Here is a 15091-nt window from a genome sequence, read left to right as displayed (position 1 = left end):
ATAAGTAGGAGAATACCCGATGAAGTGTTTTAAACGCACAACTCAGAAGCCTAAATCGACGAGGCAAAAGGAAAGACTGCTATTCTGCGAGGTGAAATTAATTTGCTTTAATGAATATTAACGTGTTAATTCTTTTTGATTAATCGCACACGTTAACGCGTTAATGTTCACAGCCCTAAAATCTACATATCTTCACGACAGGAAAGAAGCAGTGAGGAGAATAAAAATGTAATTCCTGCCTCTATATCACATCTTTAAAGGAAAAATCAAAAGAAACTATCCTAAATGACCACACATGACATATTCCTCAAGTTTTGTCTTTACAAATATATGTTTTTTAAATATTTTATTAGTACAGTTTTCAAAATTTCCTGCTGAGAATTTCAAACTTTTACCCCAACAAAAGAAACTGCTTTAAATGAGTTCGAGCAACTCTAAACTTAAAATCATATTTCCTCCTATTATTTTCATCTTCTGAGGTGAAAACAAATCATGTTTGCAGACTTTATAACTTTAAGCATTCATAATAAAGTTTGCTGAAATCTTCAAATTTCAGCAAACTTGACTCCATTAATAAAGCATTTGTATGTTCTCTGTATCCAACTTTAGGAATTATTTGAATAACTTTTTTCTGCTGTAAATGTAACGGTGTTAAATTAGTCCGACCCCAAACTTTAACACAGTAAGTGAAATTAGGCCGTGCAATTAAACAATATAAGATTCTTAATACATTACAGGATAAATAGTACTTATTGTTACTTTTATAATTGATATATGCAGCTTTCAAGAAAAGTTTTCATCCAAAATTAACCTAAGAAATCTAAACTAATTGTTACTTCATCAATAAATAGTTTTACTTCCTTATTCAATGTTGAATTGATAAAAAGGTTTTTCCTGGATTTGACTTATTGGTTTGTAAAAATGACAAAAAATGTATTGGGTTTTAAAAATATAAAATAATGCTAATTTAATTTAATCATAAAACATGTATTTATTTAATCATAGAATACTAATATGAACTGGTTTTCATTTTTCCTTAAAAACTAAATCTTATATTACCTCGAATTGTGTGTTTTCTGCATTTTTTCTTTATTTTTGCTCCATAAGATTATGTATTTGTGCATTTATTTATTTATTTGACTTGATTTCACTTCCTTATAGAGTTGCTGATTGCCACAAATGCACATCAAATCATCACCCCACTCAGAAAACTTTGATTTTTATATATTTTCTATTAAATTTTGTAGTCTTGATTGCTTTTTGGAGCTGTTTGTCTTTTTGCTTGATTTGAAAAAGCTTTGAAATCAATGTGTTCTGTCAATTAGAGGCCAATTGTTGCAAATCTGTACAAAAAATGTCATTTTTTAGACTTAGAATCATCTTGGAAGTTTTTTTTTTCTCCTTTAAAGGATAATTTCTAACAGTTTTAACAAATGGAAGCATTGCATAATTCATAAAATTCACTATTAATTTCCTGTCGTACAATACAGGAGAATTGTAAATAAGAATCAGTCCACAGAAAACTCCACATAGCCTGGTTTATGTACCGAATCAACAAGATTTTAAAGTTTTCAAACTCAATAAAAGAGACCATAAGGGCTAACCACTTCTTTGTTTAACAGTGCAACTGAGAAAAGTGCTGATCCAACACAAACTGAGGCTGCTGAGGAGAAGCCTCTTAAAAAGGCACCGAGCAGCACGGTCCATTCCCTGGGTAGACACAGGCAGACTGCGGCAGATTAAGTGGTTTTCTTAATGTCTCCTCTCTGGCAAAGTTTCTTTCAGAAGCGTGGAGAGGCAAACATGCCCCGGTGAAAGACTCGCTCCCCATTAGAGGAGGTAAATGGCTCTTCTGTGAGCAAGCGGCTAAAGTGGGGTGCAGATAAAGGACCTCTCCACACACGTCTTCAGCTGGATTAGAGAGGTGACTCTCGTCTGGAGGATGTAAAATGTTTATATGTTTTATTTTCCGGGCTGCATCAGCACTGTCATGATTAAGCTTGTTTACAGGAATTCGCACAGATAGATTCAAGTAGTAAAGATTTAGTTTTAATGCTATTGAAAAAAATGGAGTATCTCCTTTAGAATAAAAGTAAAAGTTGGAACCAAAAAGTTCTAAAAACATGATTTTTTTTTTATTTTTTTACCAAAAATAATGCACTTTTTCCCCCCTCCTCTTGAATAGGGCACGATTCATCTGTTCAAAGGCTCATTGCTTCCTCACCTCTCACCATCCCCTGATTGCATTTCAGGCGAGAAGTAACTACTATATGCTCAGTTACCAGGTGAAATCAAGCAGGCAGATGTGTCTGCAGCCTCAGTGGATGCTTGTTGGACCCAGCTCCTGTTAACCTGTGCTACTGATTTTCTAGCCAAAATAAGCTGCTTTGCTAAATCCATGAGGGCGTGCACGTGAGGGAGTGCACGTGGCAGAGACAGGAAACAAGAGAAGAATTTCACCAACTTTTTGGGGTTAAAACACTGCGATTTGTGCACATTTTCTTTAAAGAAATTAACATTTTTTATTTAAAAAAAAAAAAAACGTTCCCAGTTGTGTTTTAATTATATTTATAAATATTCCACAACCTAAATGTCTTAAAAAGTAATTTTTCATGTTGATTTGAAGCTTCTGTTTCCAAAATCTCCTCTAAGGGGGCGTGGCTTTAGGAGCTGAGCTGATTAGCTCCGCCCCTGACTAATTCTGTAATGTTTTTTGACGTCGCTGTGACCAATACATTCAATCATTGAGTTTCTCAGACAAAGTTCTTGGCAAAATAATGAAAGCTAACATCAAAAAGGTCTTCCATTGATTTACAATCCTTTACAACTGCTGTCAAATGAGCCACCGTTCACATTTCCGTTTCCCTGAGATTTTCCAGCGTTCTCAGCCCTTCTACCATAAGTATTGTATGAAACTCGTACAAAAAAATCCAGTGACGGCTAATTTGACCGCAGAAATGCGAACGCCGACTGAGCTAGTCACGCTAGCCAGACCAGATGAATGGTTTAGCGCATGTGCGGCCGAGCTGTTGTGACGTTTGGAAGGATTATTAACTCAAACAGAGTCCGTCTTGACAGAAATTTAAAAGGAGAAATACTAAAAATGCAAAAACAACCTGATTACTTATTAAATTTGTTCTCTTTCATAAGAAAAATACATGTTAAATATTTCAAAAACAGGATTTTCATCGGATGATGCTAACTTTATAGAGCCGAAAATGTAATAAATAACTTATCAGACAGTTTAGAATTCTATCAATGTCACTTTTTTGTTATGGATAGAGTAAAAAAAGAAGAAAAAGAGAGCAGCAGAGGTATGAATGAGAAGTGGTGAGAATACAATAGCCCTCCTTCCAAGGGTCTGTAACTATAGACTCTAATAAAGTCGCTGCCTGCAAATAAAGAGCCAGCGCTCAGCTCCAGTTACAACAACAAGGGTGGTATTATACAACCGGCTCCGTTTTGAAGCGCCAAACGTTAAAGAGCAAAAACCAACAACAAGTGGGGCACCAGTGAGAAATGATTATTTTTTTGAGTGCAACAAACTCAATTAAAAAAAAAAAAAGCTTTATTTATGCATTTTTGGGCGGAATTTTTAGGTTTCCATGAACAAAAAAAGTAAAAGTTCCTTCTATACTCATAAGCTTTTATTGTGAAAGTCTGAAAAGGTCACTTTCCCCAAAGGTTGTGACCCAGCTTTTTATTTTTCCCTGAGCTGTTGGGTTAATGAAGTAACAACAAACTGGGCCTTTTGGCTAATTTGTTGTGGCACTTCCTGGCCCCGCCTCTGTCCACCAAGACGTATTTCATTTTCTCTTATCTCTGTCTGGCGGCGTTCCGCCTGGACGCCCTTGTCTCACCCAGTTGCGCGTTTAATGGAAACTTCGTTAATGTCATTAATCTGCGGTTCGGGAGATGAACCAAACATCACCTCTACCAACGTGGTGGTTGTGGGAGTCGCGATCTCAAAAACCCTTTGAAGCGGATCAACTGTTGCAACTTTTCGTTTGGCGTCTTTTCCGTGCACTTTTCAAACAATGTCAAAAGGCTGCTTAATGACTAATCAGGTGGCCGCCATTCATCCCTTATTCAAAGCTCTTATTCACACATTCCTCGAGCTCCATGAATGGACACTCTGCCCCACATGTCATACACACTCATTCATAAGAAGAAAGCAGAAGAAAAAAAGGAACTCTTTGGTAGGATGGGTAACCCAGGGGACATTTTCTTTTGTGCAGCGTTCAGCTTATGGGGCCAAATGCCAGCAGGCTTACCTCCACACTGTCTGCCTGTGTGTGTCCCCGTTTCCTCTGCACACAGTAATTAGGAGGATCTTAATGGAGAGGGGGTTTATTAGTGTCTGAGGAAGGCTTTAAACGTCACTTTAATTAAGGGGGATTCGACAGACAGCTTGTGTGGCGATGTCACCCATTTTATAAAATCCTTGTTTGGGCACAACAGAAAAATAGAAGAGGATCTCTAAAAAGGAAGGCCGACCAAGCACGAGGAGGAACATCCACCAAAATATATATCGAGTTTTATTTAAAAGATAACCTCAACACACTAAATTTGAGGCGGGATTCATTTATTCAGAGTATATCCTATGGCAATTCATGCAGGATATAAAATCCTAGATTATTTCTTGCTTGGTTAACCCGCATCCGGCCAGTCCTTCTCACAAAGCCATTGTAATGTCGCCATTAGTTATGCTTCTCTGGTGGCCAAAAGATTGATCCCAGAGACTTAGAAACCAATAAATGTGTACATGAATGGCAGGGGGAGATAACGCATTTCACACAGATAGTGGAGGGCTGATCATCACTGTAACGGGACGAAAAAAATGTCATCATAAAGTCACAATTAACCAGTTTTATTTATAATTCAAACCTTTGAGCTGAATTTATCCAAGTTTTTGAGAATTTTTGCTATTTGTGTTTGGAGGATGAACAGGAAAAAAATATATATATGGATCTACTATCCCACTAACCAGAGGAAAAGCTGCTGGGGGCATTTTAATGGGATCTGATAAAAAGACGAGGGGAAACAACAAAGTGCTCAGAGAGCAGAAACTGTCTGTAAGACCATAATAAACGACAGCCGCAGGTTATCCAGTATTTTTTTAAATGTTTACCTGTTTTGCAGGAAAATCCCTATCACTATTTATCTTTTTTTGTAATGAATTTCATTATTTTTATCATTTTTATTTATTTTATCTCATCGAACAGTGTAAAAATTGCATTAAAAAATCCTTTTTTTAGCTTTTCTTGACACTGTTATTTTTTAAATTGAATTAAAGTAATTTCAGAAGGTTTCTGTTTTAGTTTGGTCTGACTAGTAAAGTGGTTTGGACAATAAGCAAAAAAAGGCAGAAAATAAATTAAAAAATATGCATAAAGTCAATAATAAATAAAGTAATTTCTCAGATTTATAACAAGTATAAAAAGTCCTGACCTACAAACCTGAAAAAATGCAGAATTATTTGTTTTTAAAGTGGAGATGATTTATTTTTATTGTCATATTAGTTTTTGAGGATAAAATCAGTTAAGGAGTTCTTATTTTATGATCAAAAATTGAGAACTTGCTGCTATTTTGGAGTTTAGCTAGTATTTAAGCAATACGTTAGCTTCTTGAATAATTTGGCATCTACAATTTTTTTATGCTAATTTAGAGTTTAGCTTCTATTTCAGCAACATGCTAACGTTTTGGCTAATTTGCTAACTACTGAGATTTTGGGGCTAATTTAGAGTTTAGCTTCTATTTTAGCAACACGCTAACGTATTGGCTAATTTGTTATCTACTGGGTTTTTTATGCTGATTTAGAGTTTAGCTTCTATTTTAGCAACATGCTAACGTTTTGGCTAATTTGTTATCTACTGGTTTTTTTATGCTGATTTAGAGTTTAGCTTCTATTTTAGCAACATGCTAACGTATTGGCTAATTTGTTATCTTTTTATGCTGATTTTGAGTTTAGCTTCTATTTTAGCAACATGCTAACGTTTTGGCTAATTTGTTATCTACTGGGTTTTTTATGCTGATTTAGAGTTTAGCTTCTATTTTAGCAACATGCTAACGTTTTGGCTAATTTGTTATCTACTGGTTTTTATGCTGATTTAGAGTTTAGCTTCTATTTTAGCAACATGCTAACGTATTGGCTAATTTGTTATCTTTTTATGCTGATTTAGAGTTTAGCTTCTATTTTAGCAACATGCTAACGTTTTGGCTAATTTGTTATCTACTGGGTTATTTATGCTGATTTAGAGTTTAGCTTCTATTTTAGCAACATGCTAACGTTTTGGCTAATTTGTTATCTACTGGGTTTTTTATTCTAATTTAGAGTTTAGCTTCTATTTTAGCAACATGCTAATTTCTCATATAAAAGTCATGAACTACAAACCTCAAAAAATGCAGAATTATTTGTTTTTAAAGTGGAGAAGATTTATTTTTATTGTCATATTAGAGTTTTTGAGGATAACTTCAGTCAAGGATTTCTTAATTTATTAATATATGATAAAAAAAATCGAGAACTTTAAGCCTTAAGTCGTCCATTTTGCAATTATTTTCAAGCTAACTCACTGCAAAAATATGCAAAACCCTAAAAAATGAGTATATAATTCTTGCAGAATGGAAGTCTTTAAATAAAAAACTCAATAAAGTTTTTTTTATTTCATCGTTTCCTTTGTAAAGAAAAGTGTCAAACGAACAGTTTGACTGAGTTTAAGTGCCGCAGATCCAAAGAATAAAAGGAGAACCTCCTCATGCTTCCTTTAAGCAGATTAAAAGTCATCCTAAAATCAAATCATAGCTCCAACTTTTGTGGACAGTATATTTTACTGACCTTTTAGGTCCCTCCAATCATAGAGTTTAGCATTTGTTTGACTGCTTCACTTGCTCAAAATGTTCTGAAAGAAAAGCGGATTAATTTGTATTTAATGCTAAGAATAGCTGTGTGTTTTTTTAAAGGAAATCACTGGAAACAACATGAGACAATGCCAATTTCTCTTCTTCAGTGATTTCTTCCTTATTTGATAACAATCGTCTCATCATGAATAATGGAAGAATTTTTTTCTCTTTTTTGCTATCATCTCTAAGCAGCTTGTCAGTGGCACTAAAGCAAAGAAACTGTATGCTTACTGAAATCTCAACACTTTTAGAAACTTTTCTTTTATTGCTCAGTAAATTAAGTTTACTTTGACATAAAAAAAACAAAAGATGCTTCTGTTTGCTGACTGAAACTGGGAAAAATGCAAAAAAAATGCGGCAAAACCTCCTGCAGATCGAGCAGAAGCATCTTTAAAACTGTTACTACTGTTCTTTCACCCACATAAATAATGAAAACAAATGACAATCTCTGTGCAAAGAAGAGACGGAGCCCACAAAAGGGAGACTGACAGCCATTTCAACAACAGATGTTTTTACAGAGGGGTGTCTTCTCTCCACTGAGCAGTCTCACACATGAGAGACCCCCAAAAGCTTCCGAGAAACGTCCAGAAAACCAACATGTAAATTTGCAACCGCCGCGTCTCCAGTGGCGGGTCGGCACCAGTTGTAGTAAATAAAAAGGAAATTAGAGAGAGTTCAAGGCATGCAAATATACATATCAGAATAAAATAAAAAAAAGCAGAATTAGGACTTCAATGGAACACAGCATGTGTTATCATGAAAAGATAAGTCCCTATTGATCCAGGTTGTGGGTAAAGGCTGCACTATTGACAGGAAGACGGAATATGTCGTGGAGGCAATATTTCATACATTTGGCCTGTTCACTCCATCACCGTGAGCCCTGTGTTTTTCTGGGCTGTATATAATAACACGTGTGCTCTTTATTTCCCTCAGATCAATGGTAATGTGAGGGGGGCCCACACAAGATGGATGCCAGGAGCAGGTTAACTTATCGACTCCTCAAAAGAGACACACACAGACCACCACAATGGAGACTGATCCATTTACGGAGGTGAACCTGAGCTGGTTGGTTTTGGAATCACTCTGTGTATTGTTGTCACTTTTTAGTGTTTTCAGTGTGGAAACATTTCTGTCAATTTCTTTTGCAATGAAGAGAAAAAATAGGTTTCTTCTAACTACCATTGTTGTTATTGTGTGAATGCTTAGTAAGCTTGATTAGGTCATTATTGCTTGTATTTTTGGTAACTTTATAGTTTTTGAAATATTGAGCAAAATATCCCCTTTAGGAAATAAATGAGAAAGTCTTTAGATTTCAACATTTTAAGTAGATTAGAAACAAGCCTTTAAATATATTCATGGGCTGTTTTCATCTTTTATAAGTAAAATTTAAAAAAAATTAGTTTACCCAATATTTTAGCAACATGCTAACGTTTTTGGCTAATTTATTATCTACTGAGGTTTTTAGGCTAATTTAGAGTTTAGCTTCTATTTTAGCAACAGGCTAACGTTTTGTCTAATTTAGTTTACTGAGGAATTTTAGGCTGTTTTGGAGTTTCGCTAATATTTAGCAATATGTTAGCTTCTTGGCTAATTTGTCATCTACTTATTGTTTTGATGCCAATTTAGAGTCTAGCTTCGATTTTAGCAACATACTAACGTTTTGTCTAATTTGTTATCTACTGAGGTTTTTAAGGCTAATTTAGAGTCTAGCTTCTATTTTAACAACCGGATAATGTTTTCGACTAATTTAGTAGGCTAAACTGAGGAATTTTAAGCTAGCATTTAAGCAACGACCTAGCTTTTTTGTCTAAATTTGGCAACTACTAAGGTTTTTGGGGCTAATTTGGAGTTCGGTTCATATTTAAGCAACACTAAATAAATAAATAATAATGTTTTAAAAATTGGCATGTATTAGGGATTTTAAAGCAATTTTACTAATTTTTTTCTCGGTACTGTAGGTCAACTTCAGCACTCTTTCATAGTTCCTCAACTAATTTTCAGTCTTTTCGCAAATTTAACATTTTGCACATTTTGCTCTTGCATTTTCAGCAAATCCACTCAGCAAATAAAGAAAATTGTTTCACCATTTTCAGCAAAAAGCTTGAGCATCTCCAGCAACTACTTTCAGCAAAAAGCATTCACCTTAGCATTATCGCAGACGATTAAACTTTTCTAGTTTAAGGTCAGAAGTGACTTAAAGGGAAAAGTGTCAGTGACCATTTCCTGGGACAGAACAGAAGGAGGAACGAGAAGTGTGGGCAGGATATGGATCATATCAACCTTTCCTTCCAATAAAACCCAGCAGATCTCATGCTCAGGTTCTAAATCCCTCCCTGGTTGATAACCAGCAAAAAAAAAAAAAAAAATCTAAAGTGTGATGAAAATACACCATCTTTTACTTAAGAATCAATCAAAGAGAGAAAAAAGGGAGTTCACTAGACCTTATAAATATACGAGCTCCGATGATGACGGAGGCTTACTGATGTCAAAGTTAAAATTAATCAAACTCCACCGTGCATGAAGTCACTTAGTAAATGCATCTTTTGTAACAGCTTTGAAAAGACATGTTTGAAGAGTGTTTCATATTCTCGACAGTAATACGTGTTTCCAACATTACTGCACAGGTGAAAATATCAAACACCTCCTAGTAAATGCAGAACAATTAAAAAACAAAAAACAGATGAGAAGTTGAGCTGACTCCACAGCATTTTAAACTGATTTTTAAACATTATTGTCTTAACCTGAACAATTCATTTAGCAGAATTTCTTTTTTCCTTTGTGCGTTTAATGAGAACGGTGAAACTTTTTTTTCTCTCAGCAAACCCCCAGTTCTCATTGTCTTCGTGAAAATGGAAATGTGTGCCACCAGTACAATATCCACATTATGTGTCCTGCCGGGACATTGTTGCATGACATGCTTGATCGTACCGAGGTGCGCCAAAAGAGTACAAACATGCCAAGAGCTCGCATTAAACTCTGACTTTCACTAATAGTCTAATATGAAAGGACTTTAATGAATCATTATACAACTCTTTTATTCACTTTTGAAAGGAAATACATTAATTATAAAGTTAATTTCCTTCAAATGCTCTTTTTGACACTAAACTTTAATAAAGTGTGTTACTATAGAATATGAAATTACATTTTAATGACTTTATATCGGTCTGCCACACATGTTAAACAATCACAAGAACACGTTTGTGCCCAAGAAATTAAACTTTTAATTAAGATCATTTTTATATATTTTTTTAGCCCAAGGGAAAAAAAAATGCAAAAATTACTTATTTAAAAAAACAACTTTCATTTATTCATTTCTAGAGGAGCTTCCACTATTATCCAAGGAAAGTTCAAAGGTCAAACTATAATGATAAAACATATAAAGGGTAAAAACAATTAAACAAGCTAAAAAAGCATAATAAATGGTTAACTAGGTGGATGCCAAGGAACAGTGGTGGAGGACCTTCTGTTTTTTTAATTTTATTAACCTTTATTTAACCAGGAAGTCCCATTGAGATTAAGAAATCTCTTTTACAAGGGAGTCCTGGCAAAAAAAACATATTAATTACAGTTAAAAAATAAATACAACCATATAGTACTATTACTATGGTGCCACTGTATACTTACTATGCAAAACTTCATATATGAATGTAAAAAAAATATTCATTTTCATAGTAGTTGGAATGCAGGGCAAAAATAATATTTTGCTTCTTCAACCACAAATGTCTAAAATCTTTAGTCTTTCTCTGAAAAACTGTAAAAGTTTCCTACTTATTTAATACAATATTAAATAAGCACACAAAATATTTTTCTATTTTCTTTATTTCACTTTTGTTTACATTTTGGAAGAATATTTTTAAATGTAATATTAAAATAAAAATGATTTATTTGGATAGTGCAAATGAACTGTATATCAATGAATTTATCCCATAACTCAATGCTTCCACCTAGTGTCCTTTATGCTTTGCTTTAAAAGTAGTTCATAATTTTCCTAAAACTATCATTTAATAATAAGAGGAATACAAATCTTTAGCATCTAACTACTTTAAAGTTTTAATGAGTAACAGCAGATATAAAAGATTTAATACAACACAAGTTAGTGACAAAAAAATGTGATGTGGCTTGCAGGTTATTCATTAAAACTAAACACAAAAAGAAAAATATGTTGTTTGTTTCTGGAGAACATGTTTTGTTACTTCAACTCCACCTGTCTAGCCATGAGCTCAGAGTTCAAAAAGAGTTCAGCCAAGTTGTGCGGTGTTCCTGTGTCTTTTATCTAGAACGTGTACTATATTTCCAGTTGAAATACTTCAGTCGGCAAGGGACACCACTATGTGACTACGAAAACAATTGAAGGGGCATTAATGATTAACAGGTACATATCTGCTATAATACCAACACAGGCAGACGTAACTGAGAGCGGTTTCTGATGGCATCACTGATGCTGCCTCAGATAACACCTGGATCATCAACTATGCATGGATGTGGCAAAAGATGGAAGATAATGTCTAAGTGAGAGTAGACTTTTTACAAACCAAAGGTAGGAGGGAGCAGGGTAAAGACAATGAAAACTAATTTTAGGAAAAGTCAGAAAATACTTGCTAAGAGACAAGAAAATAAAAAAAAGAAAAACCTATATCAATAAAATTAACAAGTCTGGCACAAAAAGTCATCACAGAAAATAATTTTGAAAAACTGTTCAATATTTGAAAATGTTGACACTATTAGATTTATCTTGTTTTGACCTTTCACTTTTTATTTTGTTAAATTGTTTTATTGAATTGATTATTTTGGTAACTTTTCAAATTTTTTTGTGAGTGAGGGCAGTGAGTCAAGGCCTTGAAGCCTGCAGATGATTTATGTAAGGGCGTTTGGCGCCCTCTTGTGGTTCAAAGATGTAATTGCAAAGTCGATTTTAAAAATAATTTGGAAGTCGAGTAAAAGAATATGAAATAATTATTTTAAACGTTCATAAACCATATTTTGGCAGATTTGTTTGACTATTTTTTGTATGTAGTATATTCTGTTAATATGTTCTCAAGTTACAAGTTTATATGGCGCCTAAACATGGCCATGGTCAAACAAAGAAGCTGTACAGGAAAATCTCAAAACAATAAAAACAACAATTAAAAAGTAAAAAAGAAATTTAAAAATAAATTAGAAAAAACAGGAAAATGGACAATAGTAAAATAAAAAAGTGATAAAAGCAAGAGCAAAAAAGCAGCATCAGGGCCTGCCATGTCAAAAAGTTTTTCGTTTTAAAAACTCATGAGATAAATGTGTATTCACTGTTTGCAACTACATTTCTAGACCAAAAAATTGGCAGTTCATAAAAATAAACTAACTTTCAACAAGCATAAATTTTGTCTCATTTGTTCAGCTTGAAGGACAAAATGTTCTGAATGATAATATGTTGTCTGAAAAGTTGTCTTTTTGAAGGGGATTTTCATGAAACTACACTGTAAAAAGTGAAACACTGAATCAATTAACAAGAGCTCTAAAATGTGTTACATTTAAAAATGTTTGTTTTTACTAAATTAAATATTTAAGTTGAGTAAACCATCAAATCAAAATTTTAATTTGATGAAAACTAATTGCAGAACATGTGTTAATTGATCCCATATTTCCATTTTTTTGGAAGCCTTCAAGTCTTCTTTTAATTTTTTAATTAATTAATTTAGTTTTATGAAACATGTACGTTTTTTGTTGAAACAATAAACTGGTTTAGATTTAATTAGTAATAAGGAAAATACACGTAAGCTGTTTGTAGTTCAACACTATACATTTCAATTTGTCAAAACAATTTAATTTTGTAAGAAAATATCAAATTGATACTGAGAATTTAACATTAAAAATTATTAAATAATAATACTTAATATATAAGCTTATATTGGTAGATTTTTTTCAGAACTTAATTAGAAACCGTTTGTCTGCACATTAATTAATTAGTTATTTAATAAATGGACATTAATTTCGTAAGTTTAAGAGTGAAGTGCTTTTGTCCGAAGATAATTCAAAATTATTTAATAATAATAATAATAAAAAACATATTTTTCCTACCTTATATGCGTGCTTCTTATTTTGGTTGGTAGAACTATAAACGTTGCAACTTTAACACTTCTGTTTTTCGCTAACCGGAAGTGACGTATCGACGCTTTCAATAATGCAGGCTAACAACAAACAGCAGCTAGCTTGAGTAGCCACTCCACCTATACGCCTCTCCTCTGAAATTTGGGGGGCTATTTCCAAGATTAATGAATACTTGACCTCTTCTGCGGTAAGTTTTCACCATTACGAGTCAAAATGATGTTATTAACCGCGGTAGCTGTTATCCTTTAGCTAGCCTTTAGCTGTTGTTAGCTAACACTACTGTGCAGATACAGATTTTTTGGTAATTTCCATGCATACATAAAGCAAATGTCCACATATTTACTGGGTATATCTTTTATTTAAAAAAATACTGGTTAGTGATGCTAGAGAAATTCATTTAGTTTATTTTTAGGCTAACGTTATGCATGGAAGCTAACCCAATCTCAGCGCTTGGGGTTTTTTTTAGCGCTAAAAACTTTAAAATATCTCTGTGTTGTTGCATTTAAAATGAGTTAATCATCTGTATTTATTAGGAGCTTTCATAAGAAGCTTTTGTAATGCACGAAGAAAAAAATGGTTTTGCAACAGCTCCTTTTAAGGTGTGATCTTACCTAACTTCTTCCTGGGATGACAGCTGTCTGCATCGCTTATTTTAGGCTGCAGTGAGTCGCCTCTGTCCTGTTCTCGTATATATGACTGCATTTCCTGTGTGGCTCCACAGCAGAACGCAATGGACCTCCATAAAATCATCCACGGAGCTCTGCACGAATTCATCCAGACGTACATTCCCGATGCAGATATAAGGTGAGTCTCTGTACAAATTAACCCCATTTTTATAACATGTTTGTGTAGTTTATTTTATTGTGTTTGTAAAAGAAAACTTGATTTAATTGAAATTGCTGTCCTTAAATTTGATTTTTTTTAATGGCTAAAACTTTAATGTCAAGTTCAATATTTGGATGTTTCAGAAGTTCAGTTAGATGTTTTATTACTTGTGTCAAATCAAACCCTTTGACACATGGACACACTTCATTATGGAAGAATAAAATACTGAATTGCCATCCATCCGTCTTACACTTTTTGGAGCCGAGTTAGACTGCAGTTTGAGCAGAGACGTCCAGATTTCCTTCTGCTCAAAAACATCCTTTAGATTTGAGCTGAAAACTTAAAAAAAAAAATAAAAATAAAAAAATGGATGTCCCTCCAGCGAATATTTCCAAAATCACCAGAATCCCCAAGTAGGCATCCGGGAGGTTATATATATATTTTTTAAGGTTTATTTTTTTTCTCTATTTTGAAACTAACTGGAGTTTATTATCGTTGGTTGATAATACAAAAACAAGAAAAAGTTAATAATCTTGTTTGTTTCCTCCCATCTGAAGATAGATTCCAGCTCTACAACAATCCTGAACAGATGATCCATGTTGATTAAAAAAAGGCTATTTACTCTTAATATTTATGTTTTATTTATACCAAAAAGCAATTTTCATTCATAATTATCATAATAACAGCAATAAATATAAGTGTCTTATTTTTCTAAAGCGTGATTTAAGACTTTGTTGCTCTTACTGGGTTGTAGTCGGTGATAAACCGACTCAAATTTCTCTTTCAGTGTTGAAGGTTGCAGACCCTTTTATAGACAAACTACTAACATGTTTTCCTTATTTCTGGCAGCACTCTGGATGACGTTCTGCTGTCATACATCACTGGTGTCCTGGAGGACCTCGGCTCTCAGCAGAGTGTTGAAGAGAACTTTGATGTGGAGGTCTTTGCAGAAATGTTGGAAGCTTACATTCCTGGGTTCGCCGAAATTGATAGGTAGACATCGCCCAAAGCTTTTGTAACAAGGTTAGACAATTTTAGTGTCATTTTTAATACAAACTTTTTGTTTTTTAGCGTCAAGGTTTGTGAAATGATGTTTAATCTGGCTTCAAAACTCGCCACTGCTCGGACAACAGGTAATTCAAATGTCATCTATTATTTTAGTGCAGATCGAGGGTCATCTGCTGGTTGTGTTTTTTTTATATAGTTGTTTGAAGATCACATTTTTTTCTAATGTATTCCTGTTTTGTGTGAACTCCCTAATTGTGTGAATGCTGAATCA

General features: G+C 33.8%; 1 protein-coding gene and 2 long non-coding RNA genes across 5 annotated transcripts in view; 2 read left to right on the top strand and 1 right to left on the bottom strand.

Annotated features, from left to right (window-relative positions):
- LOC112161386 overlaps positions 1 to 13045 on the bottom strand; it is a 120930-nt gene extending 107885 nt beyond the window's left edge. Inside the window, exon 1 of one of the 2 annotated variants that reach the window (XR_002921865.2) lies at positions 12958 to 13045. This is a non-coding gene — a long non-coding RNA (uncharacterized LOC112161386). The remainder of the gene's footprint in view (positions 1 to 12957) is intronic. The other variant, XR_002921869.2, reaches the window with a different exon arrangement.
- On the top strand, positions 1512 to 8075 carry LOC112161391. Its single transcript, XR_002921874.2, has 2 exons — positions 1512 to 1924; positions 7834 to 8075. It is a non-coding gene; the product is annotated as an uncharacterized LOC112161391 (long non-coding RNA).
- Positions 13040 to 15091, top strand: part of cuedc2 (CUE domain containing 2) — a 5297-nt gene continuing 3245 nt past the window's right edge. The window contains exons 1-4 of one of the 2 annotated variants that reach the window (XM_024296468.1): positions 13040 to 13174; positions 13709 to 13791; positions 14662 to 14805; positions 14884 to 14945. In XM_024296468.1, the coding sequence (XP_024152236.1) occupies positions 13718 to 13791; positions 14662 to 14805; positions 14884 to 14945 (280 nt within the window). In that variant the 5' untranslated portion in view covers positions 13040 to 13174; positions 13709 to 13717. The remainder of the gene's footprint in view (positions 13175 to 13708; positions 13792 to 14661; positions 14806 to 14883; positions 14946 to 15091) is intronic. The other variant, XM_036215569.1, reaches the window with a different exon arrangement.

This window comes from Oryzias melastigma, linkage group LG15, assembly GCF_002922805.2.
Source record: "Oryzias melastigma strain HK-1 linkage group LG15, ASM292280v2, whole genome shotgun sequence".
Taxonomy (NCBI): Eukaryota; Metazoa; Chordata; class Actinopteri; order Beloniformes; family Adrianichthyidae; genus Oryzias; species Oryzias melastigma.
This window is presented reverse-complemented; position numbering and strand designations above follow the sequence as displayed.